Consider the following 19765-nt stretch of genomic DNA (forward strand, 5'->3'; position numbering starts at 1 on the left):
CGCCAGCAGCCCCGGCTCGCGCCCTGCGCTCGCTCCCTGTGCCTCGGCCCTGCCGCGCGCCGGAAGCTCCACCCACCCCCGCCCGCCGGTCGCGCTCACTTCCGGCGAACCGCTTCCGGCGCCGCCCCCTCCCCTCGGCTCTTCATCCGTGACGCGACGAAAGGGTGTGCCCGGAAGTGGTAAAAACGGAGGTGGGGGGGGGATGACGCAAAGCGGGGAGGGGATCTGGGGTGGCGGTGGTCGGCGCTTCCGCTGGCGGGCGGAGGCCAGTGTAGGGGGATAGCCCGGGGCCTCGGACGCCTGGGTTCCGTGAATGGTGTCCGCGGCTCTGGCCAGTCGGACGCCTGGGTTCCGTTCCTGGCTTGGGGCAGGCGTCCGGCTGCCTGGGCTCAGGTCTTGGCACTGGCTCGGTCACTCCGCCTGCAGAGCTGTCGTGGGGGGGGGGGTCCCGTGGGGTCAGAGCTGTCGTGGGGGGGGGGTCCCGTGGGGTCAGAGCTGTCGTGGGGGGGGGGGTCCCGTGGGGTCAGAGCTGTCGTGGGGGGGGGGTCCCGTGGGGTCAGAGAGGCACCAGCAGGGTGACTAAGGGGGGCGGGGGAGTCGCTGTCACTGCGGGGGGGGGGGTTCCTAAGCACTTTTAAAACCAGCTCAGTTAAAGTCAGAGGTTTGCTTCGCGGCCCTGAGTCATTTCCCGTTTGTTGTCCCCCCTTCCATGGAGGGGTCCTCACAGGGCTTTTTACCTCTGAGGCCAGGAAACCCGCTCCGCGCGGTGGTCCAAATGCCTGCCCCCGCTTTCGCCTGCTCTAGGGGGCTAGTGCGACAAAGCGGGGGGCTCTCTTCGGTCTGTGCCGTTTCTGAAGCGTGGATAACTTTATTACATGTATGTAGGAAATGGCTGTGGCGTGGCAAGCCTGTACGTATGTGGAGGGCCCAGGCGTTAGCGGAGTGGTCAGGGCAGGCCAGAGACTATGGTGAATGATCAGCACTCAGGAACTGTCTGCTGTAAGTTAAATGCTTGAGGGCGGTAGTTTTGCTCCGTGTGGGAGAAGACACTTCCTCCGTCTGAGTGAAGGACAGTGGGGGTTTGGGGAGTAGTGGGAAATTACTAAAAAGGTAGAACAAAAGAAGTAGGAGACCCCAGCTGTAAAGGTCGGGGAGGGGGGAGAGCTGCCCCGGAGAAATGAGCTGTTTTGCCCCAGATTAAGATGAGGGAGGCAACTTGGGTGGGGGTGCAGAGAATCTTGCCTGTCCACAGGACACAGATGATCTCCCAGGGGAATGGGAGCTACTGAGGAACATTATGTTTAGGCTGTCCAGTTGTTTTGTATCATCTGTACTCTCCTGTACTTTACGTGATTAAATATAAAGTAGATTGAACAAAGCGTGTGACTGATTCACAACTATTGCATGCCCCTGAGAGAGTTAAACTGTAACCAGAAGCTTCACACCTGTTGGATGGATTTTTGGCAGAGGAGTTGTTTAAATACAGGGGAGTGAGAAGAGTCAGGTTGGGCCCAGAGAGTCTAGGTAGCTGGGTGCCAGATAGATCTGTACCCTGCATATGTGTCTAGGGTCCCTGCCACTGGGGTAGTGGCTGGACTCCATTCAGGAGCTTGAAACACCCTGGGGATCTATAGCACAGAGGCATAGGCTTTGTCTACACTGGCAACTGAACAATAAAGCTTTTGTCTTTCAGAGGTGTTAAAAAAAAACAAACCACACACCTCAAAAGAAAAGTTATGCTGACAATAAGTCCCCATCCTCCCCCCCCCCCGCCCAAAAAAAAAAAAAAGGCGTGAGCATGCTAGGATCTGACAGCTAGTACCAGTGCAGTTGCACCACTGCTTGTAAACAGAACACGATGACTCAAAGCCAGAAAGGAGAGAGTTTAAATAGAAAAAAACAAGAGCGGGGAAAGAATGATGTGGAGCTAAATTAAATGGTTAAGGAAAGTAGGACTGTACTAACCCACAAGAAACAACTTTTAGGCTCAGTGAATTTATTCTGCCCCTTTATTGTCCTTCTACTGCTGGTCCTGTTTAAATGAAGTGAAGGAATTTTAAAAACACCTTCACCTTTTATTTCCTTTTTGCATTTGTCTCACTTTAATCTATGAAAAGTAAAGTCAGTTTCACTTTTGCTTATGCATGGGTTCCTGCTCAGATTTTCAGTGCTGTACCATTTGAGATGCAGTGCTTCTGTGATTGTAAAATAGCTGTCTTGTCTCTCAAGCTGTGGACACGTTTATATTGGTCTTAAGTTTTCTACGGTCGGTCTTTTTACCGCATTTAAATTTTGGTGTAAAGTGGACCGTGTACCTTTAAATCACTCACAAAAACAAGAGAAAGTAACCTGAAATTTTCCAGAATATACAGAAAAGCCAGATGCTGATGCATTTGAGGGGTGGATGAAGTGACGCCTATATGCAGTTTATAGTCCAGATTATTAATGTTGGAAGATGGCAGGATGACATGTACTAAGAGACATGTTATTCCCTGACTAGACGTGTAGAGTGTTCCTGAAATAAATCCTCAGGAGCAACACTATTTTTTCCTCTTTTCTTTTAAAAACAAGCCAATCCACCATGGAAAATGGATACACACATCAGTATCTGCATAGCTATGGCTTAACCCCCTCCCGAACAACCAGCATGAATTACTTTTAAGGATCACAGTTGAATGGTGGAAAAATAATACGTGTGGAATAAAACTCTTAGGAAAGGAAGTAGGGGTAGAAGCAGAAGAGGGTTCAGCTGAGACTCTCATTTACGGTGCATGCTGCAGAAAAAAGGTCAGCAGCCACTTGTGTGTTTCTGCATTGAGTTGCTATCTCTTCCTGCTATAATTAACTCTGCCCAATGCTGGCTGCTAGCCCCAGCTGATACTAGTGCTGGGCTTAGCCCTAGCTGCCCAGTTTCTTCAGTGATTTAGGACAGGATTATTTCCTCCCAAGAGCTGGGAAAAGCTACATGGCCAAGTTTCTGAAAATTTCTTTATATGCACAAAAGCCAGGTGCTGTTCTTGGAATTAAAGCTGGGGCTCACTACACTACCAAAGCAGGGAGATGTGTGTGTTTGGGAAGGGGGAATACGCTTTCTGCCATGCTAAACAGAGCAATGTACATTAAACAGCAGGTTGACAGGGAAATTAATACCCTGATTTTACATTGATTTTTATATCTGTACAGAAGCTGTTAGGATGAACGAATGGGATCACAAAAAAAAAAAAAAACATAACATGGATAAAGGCCTTGTGGCTTTGAATAGGATGAGAGGAGGAGGTTAAACCTCCATCATCATGCAAATAGGCCCACATAAATGACACCAGTAAGGGGGGGAACCCCAAACATCTGAACTAAACCCTCCCTCTACTTAAAAACAACCAAAATGTTTTCTGACACAGGCAGCCCAATATCAGAGCTGGACATAATGTTCCTGCAGCAGGGTAAACCACAGCTGCTGGTGGTTTATGATAAACTTCCAGCCCAAGACAGATTCAAGGGGGATTCTAAAGAAATGCCATTATGTCTCAACTGAAAAGCAGTGGTGACTTCCGTCCTCATACTGACCTCAATGTTAAGGTTTTCATCTGCACCCAAAAGCCCATGCAGAAGTAACCTTATTAAACAGTTAAGTAGCAGCCCTACTTTGCAGTAGTTGAAGCTAACTTCTGCTGTTACCCCAACACTACACTGTTATATCACTGCTCCAAGGGCTCTCCAATGCCAGAGATTTACAGCAGTGAAAGCGCTTGGCACACCTGTACACACAAAATGCTCACACTGGAGCTCAAATGCTCACAATGTTGCCAAAGCTACTACAGCTGTAGTGAGGTGAGCAAGGCTCAGACCCATTGCATGCTGCACCAAATTGCTCTGCACTTCCGAAGCGAAAGCACTGACAGTTTAGTTGGGCCTGGAAAAAACCCACCAATACCCCCAGGGTGCCTCCACTGCCCTCCCTGCTTAAGGCTCAAATCCATGGGCTATTTCACTTTTGAAACTAAGCATGTACATTTTATACGTATAAAATATGTGAAATCTTGAGTGCTTAGGGCAGAAGAGTGGAGGAGGAACTACTGGGAAAAGCAGGAGATGTATCCAGTAAAGCTGCCATGGTGCAGGGAGCGTTCTGGGCGGACGCAGTGGACTTGGTACAGCTCAAACAGGATGGCTAGTATGGACGCTGCATGATGGTTAGTCACAATACTACAATTCTCTAGTGTAGACAAGGCTAAGATACCAAGCACCTCTGCCATCCCATGGGGTTTTTGCTACCACAGATACACAATAGGGAGCATATCTACAGCTAAGGGTCTTTGAACAAGCTTGTCAGGGGCATCAGTTGTATAAATGAAGGGCTAACATGCATTGTGGCATACGGGAAGCAGAGACACAGCAACAAGTTGAGGAACAGGAAAGGTTTTATGGAGGCATAATGCCAATGCTGGAAGAGACTCCAAGCCTAAGAGGAACTGAGTCAGAGGGAAGGGCAGGGGCAGTCAAGTTCAGAGAACAAGAGAGATGCTGACACCCCCACAGCAATAGACAGAGAGAACCACTCCACCCAGTAGTGCAGTTTAGAGAATGATCTTTGTTTCCTGGACCTTAAAATATAACATAGGTCTGGATTTAAAAAGGTTATACCCCTGCCACATGGCTGGCAGTAGCCACAGCCTCCAGTGACTGCTACTACTACGATTACAAGATGTCCCCTAAAACTGAAGATTTTGACTATGCCATAAGCTTACACTGGCCCCTGAACTGTGCTACAGGCTTGGCCTAGAGTCCCAAAGAACTTGAAGGACAAATATGGTCTTTAGATATTCGCAACACAATCTTAATGCTGACTTTTGGGTTATCCTCATATTTTTCCATTTGTGCAAGACTCCTGAGAGGCTGGGGCATCACTGTGATGAGCATAAAGGCTGACATTCACTAGGGAAGGTATTTTACACACCCACCCACCCCTACCTAATTTGGCCCTTCAACAGTTTTTCATATCCTACCTGCAAGATTTTCCAAAGCCTGCCAAGACTTCAGGCTCACCATAAGCCTAAAAAAAGACAAACAATGTGCCAAGGCAATGAAGAAGCGTTCTTCACCAAGATCAACAACTTGAAGTGGTGAACGAGTTTGCATACCCGTGGTCCACTATTGCAGTCAGCCTCTCACTTGAAATGGAACTCAACATCTGCATCGGAAAAGCTGCCACTACAGTATCTAGACTGAGCAAGAGGGTCTGGCAAAACAACAAACTGACAGAACGTACAAAGATTTGTGTGTATCATGCATGCGTTATCAGTACACTTTTGTACGGGAGCAAGGCATGGACTTTATATTCTCATCAGAAAGAGGTTCAACAGCTTTCATATGCATTCCCTTTGTCAAATCTTTGGAATCTCCAGGAGGGACAGTCACCAACACTGAGGTGCTCAAAAGGGCCAGCATGCAAACACTCCTCAAAGATGCCGCCGCTGTCTTGGGCATGTATGTTGAATGAATGATGGATGCATCCCAAAGGACACCCTCTAAGGTGAATTGGCATCTGGAAAAAGATGCAATGGATGCCCAAAATTGCATTTTAAGGATGCATGCGCAAGCGAGACCTCAAAGAAATGGACATGGATGTGAATAACTGGGAAAATCATACTCAAGACCACAGCTTTTGGAAACATGAGCTTAGCAAAGGTCTCCGGTGTTCCGAGAGGAAGCCATCCAGCTTAGCAGAGGAGAAAAGAGCTCGCAGAAGGCAGAGCTGAAAGGGTTGAAACACCACCTTTAAATGTGACAGATGTGGCAGAAATTGTCTCTCTCAAGTGGGTCTCTTCAGCCATGGTCACAGCTAACCAAACCAATTGAGTAAATTCTTAACCTCTCAGGGGCACATATACGTGGTCTGTGGAGACTGAAGGATGCCTACTCTCTACATGCAAGATGACTGAACACAGACTGTGCACTTTATGAAGTTGGTGCAGGAACTCCTTCATGCCTACGGCAGCAAAACAGATGAAGCAAGATGTACTGCTAAATATACTTCAGATTTTCCACAGACCTTCATTGCTACCTCAAGCAGTGGGAGTTGCATCATTAGCGACATTTATCCTCTCCTTGGAAAACTATTTGCTGTAGGAAAACTGCTGTACAATATTATCCAGGTAAGTCTTGTTCTAGGTCTGACCAGCTCTTCCTCTCACTGCTGCTTTTTGGAAACAGGGTCACATTTCCTAATTTTAATTGAGGGGGTGCCCATTTCAAACAGGGCTTTTCAGTTGAGCACTGCTCTGCCTGCCAAGTCTGGGTGAGCGGAGCTCCTAGGGAAGATGGTTACAGCATAAGAGAATGTCTCAAACACTAGGAGTGGAGCTTCAGGGGCTAGCTCTCAGAGAACACGAGTTACAGGATCTAGACTTTGCTCATGGAGCTGGTTGGATCAAGTTTGCGCTTCACACCCATTAATCCAAGAACATGGTAAAATGACTCAAACTGGAAATGAAAAGCAAACATTCTCTTTCCCTAACTGAAGTCCTGAGAGGAGTCTCTTCTCCCCTCAGTTTAAGAGTAACTCTTATCCTGAACAAGCTCGTCAGGTATATTCAGTTGAGGAAGAACACGCCCTGCCACCTGCACACATTTTAAAGTCATGCAAGCACATGAGTTTCTGCAGTTTACATGAATACTGTCACCACAACCGGGTTTGTTTCTCTAAGGAGGCCATTTGTAACACAAGGTTGCAGCTTTTTTCTAAAGTTAAGTTCCATCCACCTGACAAAGGACACAGGCTGAAGCTGAATTTTGTTCATTATCCACTTCTTCAGCATAAGAGGTGGCTTTTTTTCTGAAGTATGCACGGTTCAGAACACAGAGTCTAGAGATTTTAATAGTTAGGATCATCCTGACTAAAGTACATTTTGTTCCTTTATGAAACGGAAAGTACTAATGGCCAAAAAACTGTTTACATTTAATAACAGTATTTTACGGATTCCCTTTGTAATAAGTAACAATTAAACATGTCTGTTGAGCTTGAGGATTTCATTAAAACCTAATATAGTTCCACATTCTAATATATTTAATTCAGCTGACTACGGACATCCCACTCAATAAATGCTTGCTAAGAGCAGTGTGTATTAGCACCAACGTAGCCTACCAGCATCTTCACTATCAACCCATAAGTCAGAAGCTCCCAATTCCTGAAAATTCACTCCACACTAAACCTTGGAATATCTCAAGTTTCAGACAATGTCCCCGTGCCCCTTCTCTGTGTCAGCAGTTCAAGGTCATGGTGTGTTTCTGGTTTATTTATTAAATAAATCAGGTATTTATTTAATTTATTTTTTAATATGTAGCCCAGGCCTTTAATCTCACTGCTGGTTAGTTCAGAATGCAAACCAGGGTCTCAAGGATTAAGAATAGCAGATGCTAACTACCACTTGGAAACTGGCATGTGTCCAGTCCATTTTTTCAGTACTTTAGACCCATCCGTCTAAACAGGACCCACACCTGCAAACCTTAATCTCATGAATAGTCCTTTTGAAATTGCAAGATAAACACATACTTTGGATTATGGTTTAGTAAAATAGATACAGCACATGGAAGTAGCAGGACAAAGATTTGTATGAGTACTTCAGAGGCATCCACTCAAAAATACACTGTAAAGCAACTGTTCCCTATGCTACGGCTTGACAGTTAGCAAGTAATTGCTTGTGTGGTTATTAGCAAACACACACCTTATTTTAGAAAGGGCCTTACGTTATTCAAGAAGTCACAATTACAGCTCACCCACTAAATTCGGTTTTAAAAGTTATGTCAATACTTATAGACAGGGCAAACCACAACTAGCGCCGAGTGCCTCATTAAGAGATAAACTACCTACTTTCACAGACCCCAAGCACTAAGGTGCATTGCCCTTGGCTGTTGAGGGGATTAAGTAGTTCATAAAGAATTCTGAAAATGGAAAGTGCTAAATATTATGAAATGGCACAAATCTAGAGAATGAGATTACACATAGAAACCCACAGGAAGCCTGAAATCAGTTGTTAAAGCAGCTTGAAGCCAGTGATGTGGGATAAAAAAAATCTAGTGTATAGAATGCAGTGCAGCTAATTTCTGTCTTACCTGCATACTTAAATTGAAGGTCTCCCCTCTACCAAAACATTGTTTGCCCAAGTAAGATGTGTGGCCCTGTTCTATCTGGCTGGACAATGTGGTTTCACTGTACACCTTCTGGAACTTACAGTTTGTAACAGTACAAGAAATAAAAAAAAATCGGCAGGAAGATGTAAATTACACAAATGGAAGGGAATTTCTAAGCCAAGGAACAAATATATTCAACTTAATATTTAAATATTATAGTATTCCCAAATTGGGTTTTGTAATTAAAGTCATAACAAAATCTACAGAACATGTATTTGCCTACATATTACCTGTCTGGAAACCATTAACGTATTGGGATCACAAGCCAAATAAGAATTCTGGAACAAGTTACCTTTCCAAAAACGTATACTGCTGTTTGATGTCTAATAACCTAGGAGTTTAAGTCCAACTGGAGTCAGCATTGCCCCAGAGAGAGGACACTTCTTTATTAATAAACTTGGATTAGTTACCACGTTCCAGGAAATTTTAAGAGAACTATTTGCACTGTTTTCCTCTCATGAAATTAAAACAGGCTGGAAACCAAGGAGACTTGTTACCCCTGCAGTATTTGATGTAATCCAAGTACAGCTGAGTGTTTTTGTTTGTACCTGAGCCCTTCTCGATTATGCTTCTATCACTTTGTATATGTGGTTTTCCCCAGGGGGTTCTCCCTGCATCTGACTCAGAAGTGTCACCCCAACATAACAACATTGCTTTTATTTATTAGGTCTCCTGCCAGCAGTTACAGAATCAGACACTGGGGACTGCAAAGTTAAAATTGCAAGCATAAATCAGAACCAAGGCAAAAAATCCACAGAAGCAATAAAGCAAAATATAAATACGGTGTTCTGGAACTCTTTAATTCATTTATTTTTTTTAAATAAAGAGCTGGTTATGTATTTTCTTTTGGCCTAATCCAAGGATATCATTACTCTTTACCAATCTTAATTCCCCTCATACAAAAATTGATATTCAACCTTTAAAATAGAAGCCATTATTTTCTTTACAAAGTAAGTTGTGCTGCTGCTTGTTTTTTTAATAAGTACTGTACATCAGCTGCTCATGTCTATTCAACAAACGGACCACACGAAGTTCAATCGAAAGCAAACACACAAACACAAGGAAAAGAAAAAAACAAAGCAAACAGAGTGTCTCGTGAACATCTATGTACAGTTCAACAATTGCTTGAATAAGGAGGTACAAAAGGGGTTAGAAACTGAACACAAAAGCACTGGAGTCCCCAACAGTTTTCTTTCACAAATATTTTGAAGTGCAAATCACAAGCACAAGATATGTATTTCACTTTTTTATTGCTGTTCTGCTGTCTCGATTCCCCTCCCCAAAAGGATCAATCCATTCTTCTATTTGCACTAATTTTCTAAAAAGAAACCTTCATTTTTGCAGTGTTGAACACTTGAGCTTATAAAGGTTCAAGCTTTTCAATACTAAGTATCAGAGCATCTCAGACTTGCAAATATCAGAACACCCTCTCTGTCCTCCTCCAAGTTCTTTTGAGGTATGTTCTGCCCTCGGACACCCCTAGTTGTTCAGATATAAGCATAATGTAAACAAGCTCATTAAGCAACTGACAGTTAAATTGAAGTTATTCCATCTCCCACAGAACTGCAAGCACTTGGCAATGTTTCCAGTTGTACAAGGGACGTGTGCATATTCAGAAAGTCACAGGAGCTGTCTGAGTTGCTTACATGGGATTTGTACCTAACTATAAATCGTGATATGTATATGGGTTAACACCTATCTGCCCTGGGCAGTAAAACACACAGCACCCCGACATGCAGTTACTTCTTTATACTTCAGACGCGAAAAGGGTAGAAATACAGAATACTGAAGCCATGTTAAAGGTACAGTGCATAATCCAATATACATAACATGCGGGTAAATCTAACCCATTGAAATGTCTTGGAAATGGAAACATGGTTCAGAGGGCAAAGCAACTACAAAATTTATTTCATTTTTTTATTGGTTTAAAATCCAATGTGCATGGGGTGAGATAAGGGCAGAACATGATCTGCAAAGTTTTCAGTGGAGCACTTCACGAGCTATGAAGCTTTTGTGTAGTTATAAGTTGTTAAAACCAGGTCCTCATCGGTGTGTCTTCATTCACAGTTCTCTATGAACAGCCACCTTACAAATGAGTGCAAATCTTAAGGTCCATGTTACATTTCAAGTCTTAGTTAAAAAATGTTTACAGAGCAACAGGCAGTTTCTGTAAATGCCCCCACACACTCCCTTCAAATGGTTAAAATGGCACGTGCTAGGCCACAGCTACTAAAAGACATTTCAGCATTCCAGACCCAACTAAAACAGTAACAAAAAATAAATCCTTTGACCTTACAACAGCAGCAAGGTACGTTCACTTGTAATGCTGGTGAATGAACTGAGTTTCAAAGAGAACCTCAACCTAAGCACAGATGTGGAGAACATGTGGAAAGACACACAACAATGTGTGACCTAAACTGAAACCCAATTTTTATCCTTAATTAGGAGCTTTCTACACTACAAGACTGGGTGGGTTTCTCCCCTCTGGGATCATCCTTTCAATGAATACCAAGCGGAGTTCTGGGAATGGAGTCGAGGGGTGCTGACTTCGTGTCACCATGCAGGCACTTCTATAAAGGAATGTAGGCTTCTCACTTAGTGTTGATGTATTCCCTACTCTCTAACCCCAGCTTGAGAGTTGGGTATCCAACCAACCACGACCACCACCCAGCCTCCTGCCTCTGCCCTGTGCAAACAAACAGAAGCAGAGTTTGATACAAGGTGGAAAGGAGACTATGATCCAAACACTCAAGTCTTGAAAAGTACAACTGTTCTAGATTTAGGTTCTTCACACAATGTGGCACTGGTGGGCTAAACAGTTAGTTTGCATAGCATACGGATCTTTTAACTCATAACAAACATGGTGCCCAATGTGTGAAGGGGGGAAGAGTACAAATAATTTATTGTATTAGAATAGAGTGTGATGGTGAACGTGATCTAAATTGATTTTATGAACTACTAGCAAGGCAAGTTTAAATATCAGAAGGTATGAAATAAAATGTGCTTATAGCAATAGGTATTGGTGGAGCACAGGGGTTGCTAGGCTTTTAAAACTGGTTTGCTTTGGCAGTAAAATCATAAGAGCTGCTCCCCTTGTCAGTCCAGGAACTGGATGGACAAAGCATTCCTTCTCCTGAAGGAAATCTGTGGTGCATGCTTAAATATTAAACTGGGATAACCTGCCCATTTATTATAACTAGTGAGTAGCTACCGCAGCTTTCCGTGCAGAAGGGTCATTCCACAGAGCAAAAGGAGTTTAAAATACCATCAGCGTGTTACTGTTGGGGGGAGGGGCAGGGAGGGGAACCCCATGCTTTTTCCTTTTATGAGCACAAATCAGTAGGAAATTCCCAGTGACAGTAAAACGCATTTCATTCTTCAGAATGATGAACAATCTGGCAGCATTTCAGATTTTAAAATCCCCGTGCATGAAACCAATAACATCTGTGGTACGAAGAGCAGTAATACCTAGCAGCGGAAACTACCACGACAGTTTGAACATGCTGGAGTCGGGCAGGTAGTAATTTAGAAAACAAACAGCCTATAAAGATGTGATGGATATACACGACACATGGGAGATACACAAGAACATTACAAAAGAATACCCCAACGCTGCATGGACTGCAGTTAGTAATGCACTCATTGGACAGGAAATACTATAAATTTCTGGCATGAACATACAGTCTCAGGAAGTGCAGGGATGTAAACTGACAATGTTAATGACTTGTGAATTTTGGCAACAGACTTCGTATCATATAAAAATAATGCTTAGTAAAAAAAATCCCGATGTGTCCATCATTGTAGAAATTCAGAAAAAAAAACTAATCTGGAGATTTCTGTCCTCATGGGATGAATGCCCCCATTTGTCAGAAATGCAGTTTTAAATAACAAAATAGTGTGCTGGAAACAAAAACGGGTCAGCAGCTATTAAACTTGTCCTATATGAAAGTGCACGTCTTTCAATGGAGTTTAACCATTGTGAGGTTGTGATCTAACACCACCTGTAACTTTATGAATATAAAATTAACTCCTTCAGATGGAAAGATGGACCACCACCAAGACAAGATTCCTAGTTTTTTCCTTACAAGATAAAAACGTTGAAATTTTGCAGCATCGTAGTAAGGCACTCACCCAAGGAAAAGTCTGTGACTGTTGCTTCAAATGGCAGCAGCTAACTAGCTTTTAACATAAGGAAGACAGATTTCATCAGTTCTGAGCTAAGTGCTAGGGTGCCTTACGTTACATGGGGGGGGAAATGTTAGTGTTAGAATTTTTCTATAAACTAGTTTTTTTCCTTCACCCATTAAAGCATCTTGTATCCTAAAATATTAGTTTATAAATCTAGTCTTCTGTTTAAGGCTCTAAAAATCCCCCCACCCCACCCCCAAAATACCAACCAGCATCTGTTTGGCAATGGAGGACCAATTCCTTTGTTTTGCAGTCAGAAGTCTATAGTGTATTGCGTTTTAAAATTAAAACCTGTTTCTGTTTCCGTTTTATCCCTTCTTTAAACACCTTCATTGGAGGTGGAGATTTGCAAAACCAGAAAAATAATCAGTCTCTTCCCATACTATGAAGGTGTCTGGTGTCTCTCCTGCACATGGTGTTGGTCTCCTGCCTCAAGCGACGCTGCCTGCCCTGCAGTGATTCTCATTGGAACAAACAAGGTGTCTCAATGCTTCCTTTTTTGTATGGCTCCTACAAATCTGAAAGCTTTCTTGAGTGAGGTAAGAAAAGTTAGGCTTTCAAGCAAAGTACATGGTACGTAAAGTGTCCTGATGAACTTGCACAGCCTTTGCCAGCGCCTGCGGGTCTCTGCCATTGCTCTGTCCAGATATATGGCTGCCCTCTCCGCTGAAAGTGCAAAACACACAATTGGATCATTTAGCGTGTGCACTGTGGGAGCGTTGAGAACCTGTCAAGGGGCGAGCCCACCTCATGCAGCACAGAAGCCCCCAGGGCAGAGCAGGAAGGCTGAGGTAACTCTGACAGGCCCCCAGGGCTGTCTAGATTCAGCTGGCAGCCACTCCAACCCTCCGAGCAGCCCAGGATCAGGATGGCACAAAGGAAGACTTAAAGCCATTTTAGCACCCCGTCCTGGGGCTGAGAGCTCTGTGCACAGCCCAGAACTGCTCCCTAGGTCTGCTGCAGAGCAAAAACAGTACAGCCCCAGTCTACATGTGCTAAGACCCAAAGACCAGCTGGCTGCCTGTCCTAGCACGGGCATGAACCTATTACCGCCGCACTCTTCTCCTGCCCCTCCCCACACTTCCTACCCTGGAGGGGTCCTCTAGAGCAGTGCCGCTCAAAGTGGTGGTCCACGGACCGGTGCTGGTCCACGAGCCATCGGCTGCCGGTCTTCGCACACGTTGGGGAAAAAAACTGCCGGTCCCCCACATCAGATAGTGGGGGAGCGCTGCTCGAGAGGACACCTGGCAGACAGCGAAGATGGTGCCATGCAGCCCGGGAGCGCCTCTGTGCAGCGGCACCACTCACCTGTCGTGCTCTTTGTCCACTAGGTGGTACCGTGCCCTGAATGCCACCAATCTGGCATAATATGCTGGTGCTGGGATGGAGACTGAGCGGGTGCAGCGCACGTAGGTGTGGCAGAGCTGGTACGTGAGGATCTGCAGCTCGTCTGCTGTAAACCGGTTGTCGTCCCAGAGGACGTAGTAATGGGAAGGTCTGCTCGTACCCTGGGAAGGAGGAGAGGGGGAGGAGTTGGAGATGCCATCTGAGTGTGTCTCGTGATCAGAGCCAGAAGTGGGCCGCTGAAAGGACATACACGTGCACTCCCACCCACCTGATCTAACTGGGACCCTGGCCAAAAGTCTGAGCAGGAGAGACAGATCCAAAGGCTGCACGGAAAGATGCTTTCTGCATGGGAACAAGCTGCAGAGCTGACAAAACAGCTGGGGAAGCAGATGCCCCAGTATCAGCTCTCTCTTTACAGACCTGGCAGAGCTTCTGTGTATCATCTTGCTAAAGAAGAGAAAGCAATGTAGACTAGGAGTTAGATCAAGCCAAGGGGAGTCGGGGCTCCTGTGTTCTGTCCCTGAGACTTCCAGTGTCTGGACCAAGGCAGTTAACCCTTTGTGGCTTAAGTTCAGCCCCATCTGTAATATTTGCTTCCCTACTCACGGGCTGGAGAGTCAGCAGTCTTGAGAGGCAGTGAAGTGCTTGGTGATGGTTGGGTGAAGAAAGCTAAATGCAAAGGACTAACTGCAGCTGGCCAGTCCTTCCCCACCACACAGAGCCAGTGCATTGGTGGCAAGTCATTGCCATGGTGCCCAGGCTGGAATAACCTCCTGACCCTTCGCAACGTAAGCTGTATGCTAGTGTGTTTGACCAGTGGCTCCTCCCAGCTCCTCAGTAGCCAGGAGCCTCCTGTCCTTGGAGCGAGAGAAAGGAAGCCAAAAAGCCTCCCTCGTGGAAGCACCGGCGAAGTTACTGCAGCCTGCAGCACGCTCAGCTGCCAATGCAGCATCAGAATATTCATGGCCCCCTACAAACAGCTGCAGAGCAGACTCACTCTGCTTCAGCGGCTGCTAGAATGGCACTTTGCCTGCCCAGGCTCCATGCAAGGATGGGTTTCCAGGTCCCTCCTGACAATTAGGAGCATCAGCGGGAATTCAGAGCCAGAGAACTCAGGTGAGCCTGGGAAGCACAGAACCCTAGCTGAGGAGTTTTCCGCAGGGCTGGCACTTTGGGCTGCCTGTTTCCCAGGACATCCTAGGAAGGAGAGAACTAGAAACTGCAGGTTACTGCAAACCAGCTGCTACACAGTATTCTGCCCCCTTGGATAAACTGAAACCCCAAAGGCCAAGGACAAAGCTAAGCAATTAAGAATGGAGCACCCTTTGCTGCCCAGGACAGGTAGCCTCTATGGACAGAGCTATTAAGCAAGTCTCCCCTGAGATGGGTAAGGACCTCCTCCCCTCTACAGAAATATCCCACAGCAACCCTGCTCAGCAAGTGGGGAGAGAACAGAACCACCTCACCCCCACCACTGCACCAGTTGAAGCCACAGGGGGTGAGGGGGATTTCAACAGATTTCTTCCCACTGGAATCTGGCCAGGCCCTAGCGTTAACGGCCATATGCCAGGGAAAGGGAGGTTGGAATCTTTAATGAGGAGGACTGGACAAGGCAGGGAGACTGTAGCTGATCAGCTAAGGATGCTGGGCAGAGTCAGCAAACAATCTCTCAGGCTCCGAAGAAGGAAGCCCTGGATGGTGTTGCCTCGCTCAGGCTTGGGACGCAGTACCTGAATGCCTGCATGACTGCACAGGTAGAAGTCAAACTCGAACGGGTGGGTGATGTTCGTATCCACAGTTGTTCCAGCCGGGATGTTCCCGCTCTTGCCAATCTGCAGAGATTGAACAGAGACCCAAGCATTATATTCTCTGGTTACCTGAAGCGGCACAGCTCCGGGTCTGTCCCATACACCCCACCCACGCCAGCTCTGTCCGAGATGTATACTCCCCCAAGCCCTCTGTGCAAAGTTAAATAGCTTCATGCCTGGCAGGTTCCCAGCATGACCACTCATCTCAGCAAGAGCCAGGGACCATTGCTCTCCATGAATCCACAACAGCAGGTTTCTTCCATAGCAGCTCCGCCCTGTAGGGGCCCTTGGCACACTCCCCTTTCCCAGTTACAGAACAGGTCTCTGCAGTGCCCCGACAGGTGCTTCCTGCGTCCCCACCCCTGGTGGGAAATGGGAGAAAATCAGGCCCTCTGCACAGGGAGCAGTGAGGGTGGCAGGCTTGCTAGTGCTCTCTGCACACACGACACTGGAGGATAGTGCAAGGGGTGACGAGGTGGAAGCAGATGGGGAAAGAAGTGCCCCAATGTCTGCACACTCCTACTGCAGAAATGGACTTCCAGTGGCCAAAAATTCTAGGGGCTCTGCAGAGAGCTTCAATCACCCCATACCCAGGCGTCTCTGTCATGCACCCACACACCTTCTTATGCCAAGGTCAACAAAAGCCTCCCTTTCCCATATCTTCCCTCCGATGGGCCCGCTGCCAACTTCGGTTTGGCTCCAAATGTGGGTTTCACTTAGGAACCCTACTAGCAATAGGAGGGTTACCTGATTTTTTTTTTAAGTTAACCTCTTCCCTATGTCCTCCCCCTCACGCCCCCCCGGCTGTTCAGAACCCCATCACCGCAGCCAGCGCCAGGGGATGAGAGCTAGGAAGAGAAACTGAAGTCCAGCTTTTTGCATCTTGCTGCTTGTATGTTGAGAACAGCAGGGATCAAACACATTTCCACAGTCCCTCTCTCTTAACCCTCTAGGCGATTTTAACCCCTCAGGTGAGGAAATGCTGAAAAATATTTTCAATCTGACACTTGCTCTTTAAACATCATCCCTAGAGACTCACCTCCTAGGAGCACGTCATGCAAGTGACCTGTGCCTGGCCTCTCAAGCCAGCACAAGAGACTTTGCTACTGCAGCCAGGGTGAGGGTTGCAGGTTCTCCTGTCAGGACTGCTCCGTTGGTTAACGCTACGCTTTCCATGCAGGTTCTGTTCAACAGGGCTGGTGACTAATCAATCATCCCCACCCCCAAGACTACTTCCCACGCCCAGCCTCGACATCCTCACCCTTTCGTTCTTATCCGCACAGAAGAGGCGGGTGTGGTGCCGTTTCTGGACAACTATGTACGTGATGCCGGGCTGATAATCCTTCTCCAGTTTGATGCAGGCGTCTCGGATTGCCAGCAGCTCATAGTGAAGAATCTAGAGGAGACCGTGTATCGAATGAGTGACAACACACAGCTCTTCCCCTCCACTCTTTGGACAGAGCCAACACAGGGACCACCGCACCTTTACATGGCAGTGCCGGCAAGGCAGCAGCTAGTTTGCCAAGGGGCAGCTCCTTTACTGTATATTATTGGCCTAGCTTCCCTGGCACTAGCCTTCTCCAACCCAAGCAGGGAGAGGGAGCTTGGAACTGTGCTGCCTTACAGCCAACGGCACTGAAGTAAGGAGCTCAGTGCATATGTATCTCATTCACAAGGACAGATATTAAAAAGTCCCAGCTCATATACTGTGATCATTTCCCCTACTCTTGTCAGCAAACATGTAACTAGGACTGTTGGCAACTAGACAACTGCAGGTCTCATTTTTCAAACTCGTTCTCTAGACTTCTTTCCGGTGTAATTCAGCAACCACAGTAGGGAAACCAGAGCTCCCTGGGTCCCTCTTCAGCAGCTCTGCCCACAAACACCATTTCAGAGGCTCCCTCAGATCCCCAGTGCACCCAGTGACATCTGTTGCCTTTAGACCAGTGTTTCTCAACGGCCGGTCTGTGGGCCAGCACCAGTCCCTGAGATCTCCCTGACACAGGTTAGGGAGACAGCAAGCCTGATCCTGGTATCAAAAAGGGGGAGAAATGCTGCTTTAGAAAATTATTTGGGGGTGGGGAGAGGTGAGAGAGGCACTGCTCCCTGCCCTTCTGGCAGCTGTGACTCCTCACTGAGGAGTGTGCACTGTGGACACCGAAAAACAAAGAGGCACCATCAGTCCCTGGGCACTTCTCTATGCAGAGTAGGTAACAGCAGCCATGCACTTGAGCTCTTCACTTCTACAGACCCAAGTTCAAATCCAGCCTCAGTCGACAGGCCAAAGCCAATACAATGACTTCATCCCAGCCTGTCTGTTCTGCTCTACAAAACCATCCCGCCGCTCTGCGTCTGAGCGGAGACTGACAGATGTCCAGCACGCCAAGCATCAGAGGCTACTCCAGTTACGATTGAGAAGAGCTGGCAGAGGTGCCCATGCAGAGCTTGCCCAGCGCCATGGCTAGCTCTAGCCAGAGCATTAGCTCTGCCCTTCCACACAGACAAAAAGAATATCACGCACGTAACAAACAACTAACCCTGGGCTGTGAAATCTGAATGAGGCAAGTCTGGAGCTCCTCCTCTGAGTGAGTGCCAGCAAATTAACAGGGAAGCGTATGCAAGACGCCCCAGTGTAACTGCAGTGCAAGCAGCAACCAGCCCCGCTGACAGGTTCCTTACCTGTGGGAGTTGCCCCTCTGGAACCCCATCCCGGTAGAAGATGATCCTGGTGGGTTTGAAGCGGGTGGACTTGTAGAACTGGATGAGCAGCTCCCTCACCATGTAGGACAGGTCCTCAATGATCTCCTGCCGAGGGCGCTGGACCCGTACCGTGGCACAGTAACGGCTTGGGTGGGCATCCATGCTGCCCACAACCTGCAGTGACAAAGCAGACGGGCCACGCTGAGCCATTACAATGAAAAGGGAGAGGGGGAAGGACATGCCTGGCTTGTCATGCTGCCTTAATAGGGACGCCCATGACCAAGTCCCCTTGGTCAGAGCACCATCCCCTACTCCTGGAGCTCAGGGATGGAAGGAGGAGTATACAGAGAACCTATATCCAAAAGGAACCACTTCCAACAACCAACAACTGTGATTCCCCGATGCTGGTCCACGTCAGTACTGGGATCTCAGATCACTGCTGCCTCCCCTCCTTCCCACCATGGAGCCAAGGCTGCAAAGCATTCTTCAGAGGGACATCAAGGCTGGCTGGACTGAACATGGGACTGGGAGACAAAGGTTCCTGAGCTTCCATCCCAGGCTTTGCTGCCAAAGCCATATAGCAAGGAGAACATGCCATTCCCAGGAAAAGAAGTTCACAGATCCTTGCTAGGCATGCGCACCTGACAGCTCTGTTTGCCTGTTGCATTAATAGAAATAAGGGAGTGGAACAGCATGGACTGTGTTCCACATGGCCCTCCACAAGTGAATTTACTATAGTCACCCTCTTATTCCCAGTTTAAATCAATGCAACAAAAAAAACCCTCTGCAGAACCATCAAGCCCTGCAGATGGCTAGTCTGAGGAACTCGGGAACTTCCTGCAGTAACCATCATCTCTTCCCTGGGCAGCCTTCCTCACCCTCCCTTACTGGGCCAAGCGTAAAGGGGACATGTGTTGAGTCGGGCAGAGTTGCCCATTTCCATGCCTTTAAGTGCTGGAACAAAACCGCCCCCTCTGAATGTAGGTAAGGACACTTACCCACTTTTGTAAAGTGCTTTGAAACCCACTGAGGGAAGCTGCACAATGCTACATATTGTGTTATCAGGCCAGGGGACAATGATTTCCAGAAAGACAGACCCAGGCTCTCTATTGAAATGCTGCTGCGTCAGGCTACATTGAAATTCCTGTTTAATGAACATCTGAGAGCTCGACTCTAGTTAGGTCCTTATCCCATGCCCATCACCATGGTATCAGAGCATCCTGGCAGCATTCTGAGCTGTCCAGGAATGACCAAAGGAAACACTTCTGCCCAATAACCAACTCTTAGCTGGATAAACATTTTTAAAAGGCATCTGCAGGCTTGGACTCTGCTAACCCTCGGTGAACGGTCATTGAATGCACCCACTCAAGCTCAGAACTACAGAGCATCTCAGAGAGCCAGCAAAATCTGCCTCCACTGCTTGCTGCTCTTCTGGTTCCTAAGGAAGTGACGTGGGTCTGAGTCACCCTTCACTTTCCCCAGTTGCTAGGCAGCAGTCCTGGCCTGGGGTTCCTGCGGGAGTGGCAGGGGATTCA

General features: G+C 47.0%; 1 protein-coding gene across 2 annotated transcripts in view; it reads right to left on the reverse strand.

Annotated features, from left to right (window-relative positions):
- Positions 1 to 8989: 8989 nt before the first annotated feature.
- Positions 8990 to 19765, reverse strand: part of LOC311510151 (protein argonaute-1) — a 47196-nt gene continuing 36420 nt past the window's right edge. For both annotated transcript variants that reach the window (XM_084609606.1, XM_084609607.1), the window contains 5 exons: positions 18210 to 18404; positions 16792 to 16926; positions 15453 to 15554; positions 13684 to 13883; positions 8990 to 13041 (listed from right to left, as the gene is read on the reverse strand). In XM_084609606.1, coding sequence (XP_084465732.1) covers positions 12933 to 13041; positions 13684 to 13883; positions 15453 to 15554; positions 16792 to 16926; positions 18210 to 18404 — 741 coding nt within the window. In that variant the 3' untranslated portion in view covers positions 8990 to 12932. The remainder of the gene's footprint in view (positions 13042 to 13683; positions 13884 to 15452; positions 15555 to 16791; positions 16927 to 18209; positions 18405 to 19765) is intronic.

This window comes from Lepidochelys olivacea (assembly GCF_965140295.1).
Source record: "Lepidochelys olivacea isolate rLepOli2 genome assembly, chromosome: 19".
In the NCBI taxonomy this organism is placed as follows: Eukaryota; Metazoa; Chordata; order Testudines; family Cheloniidae; genus Lepidochelys; species Lepidochelys olivacea.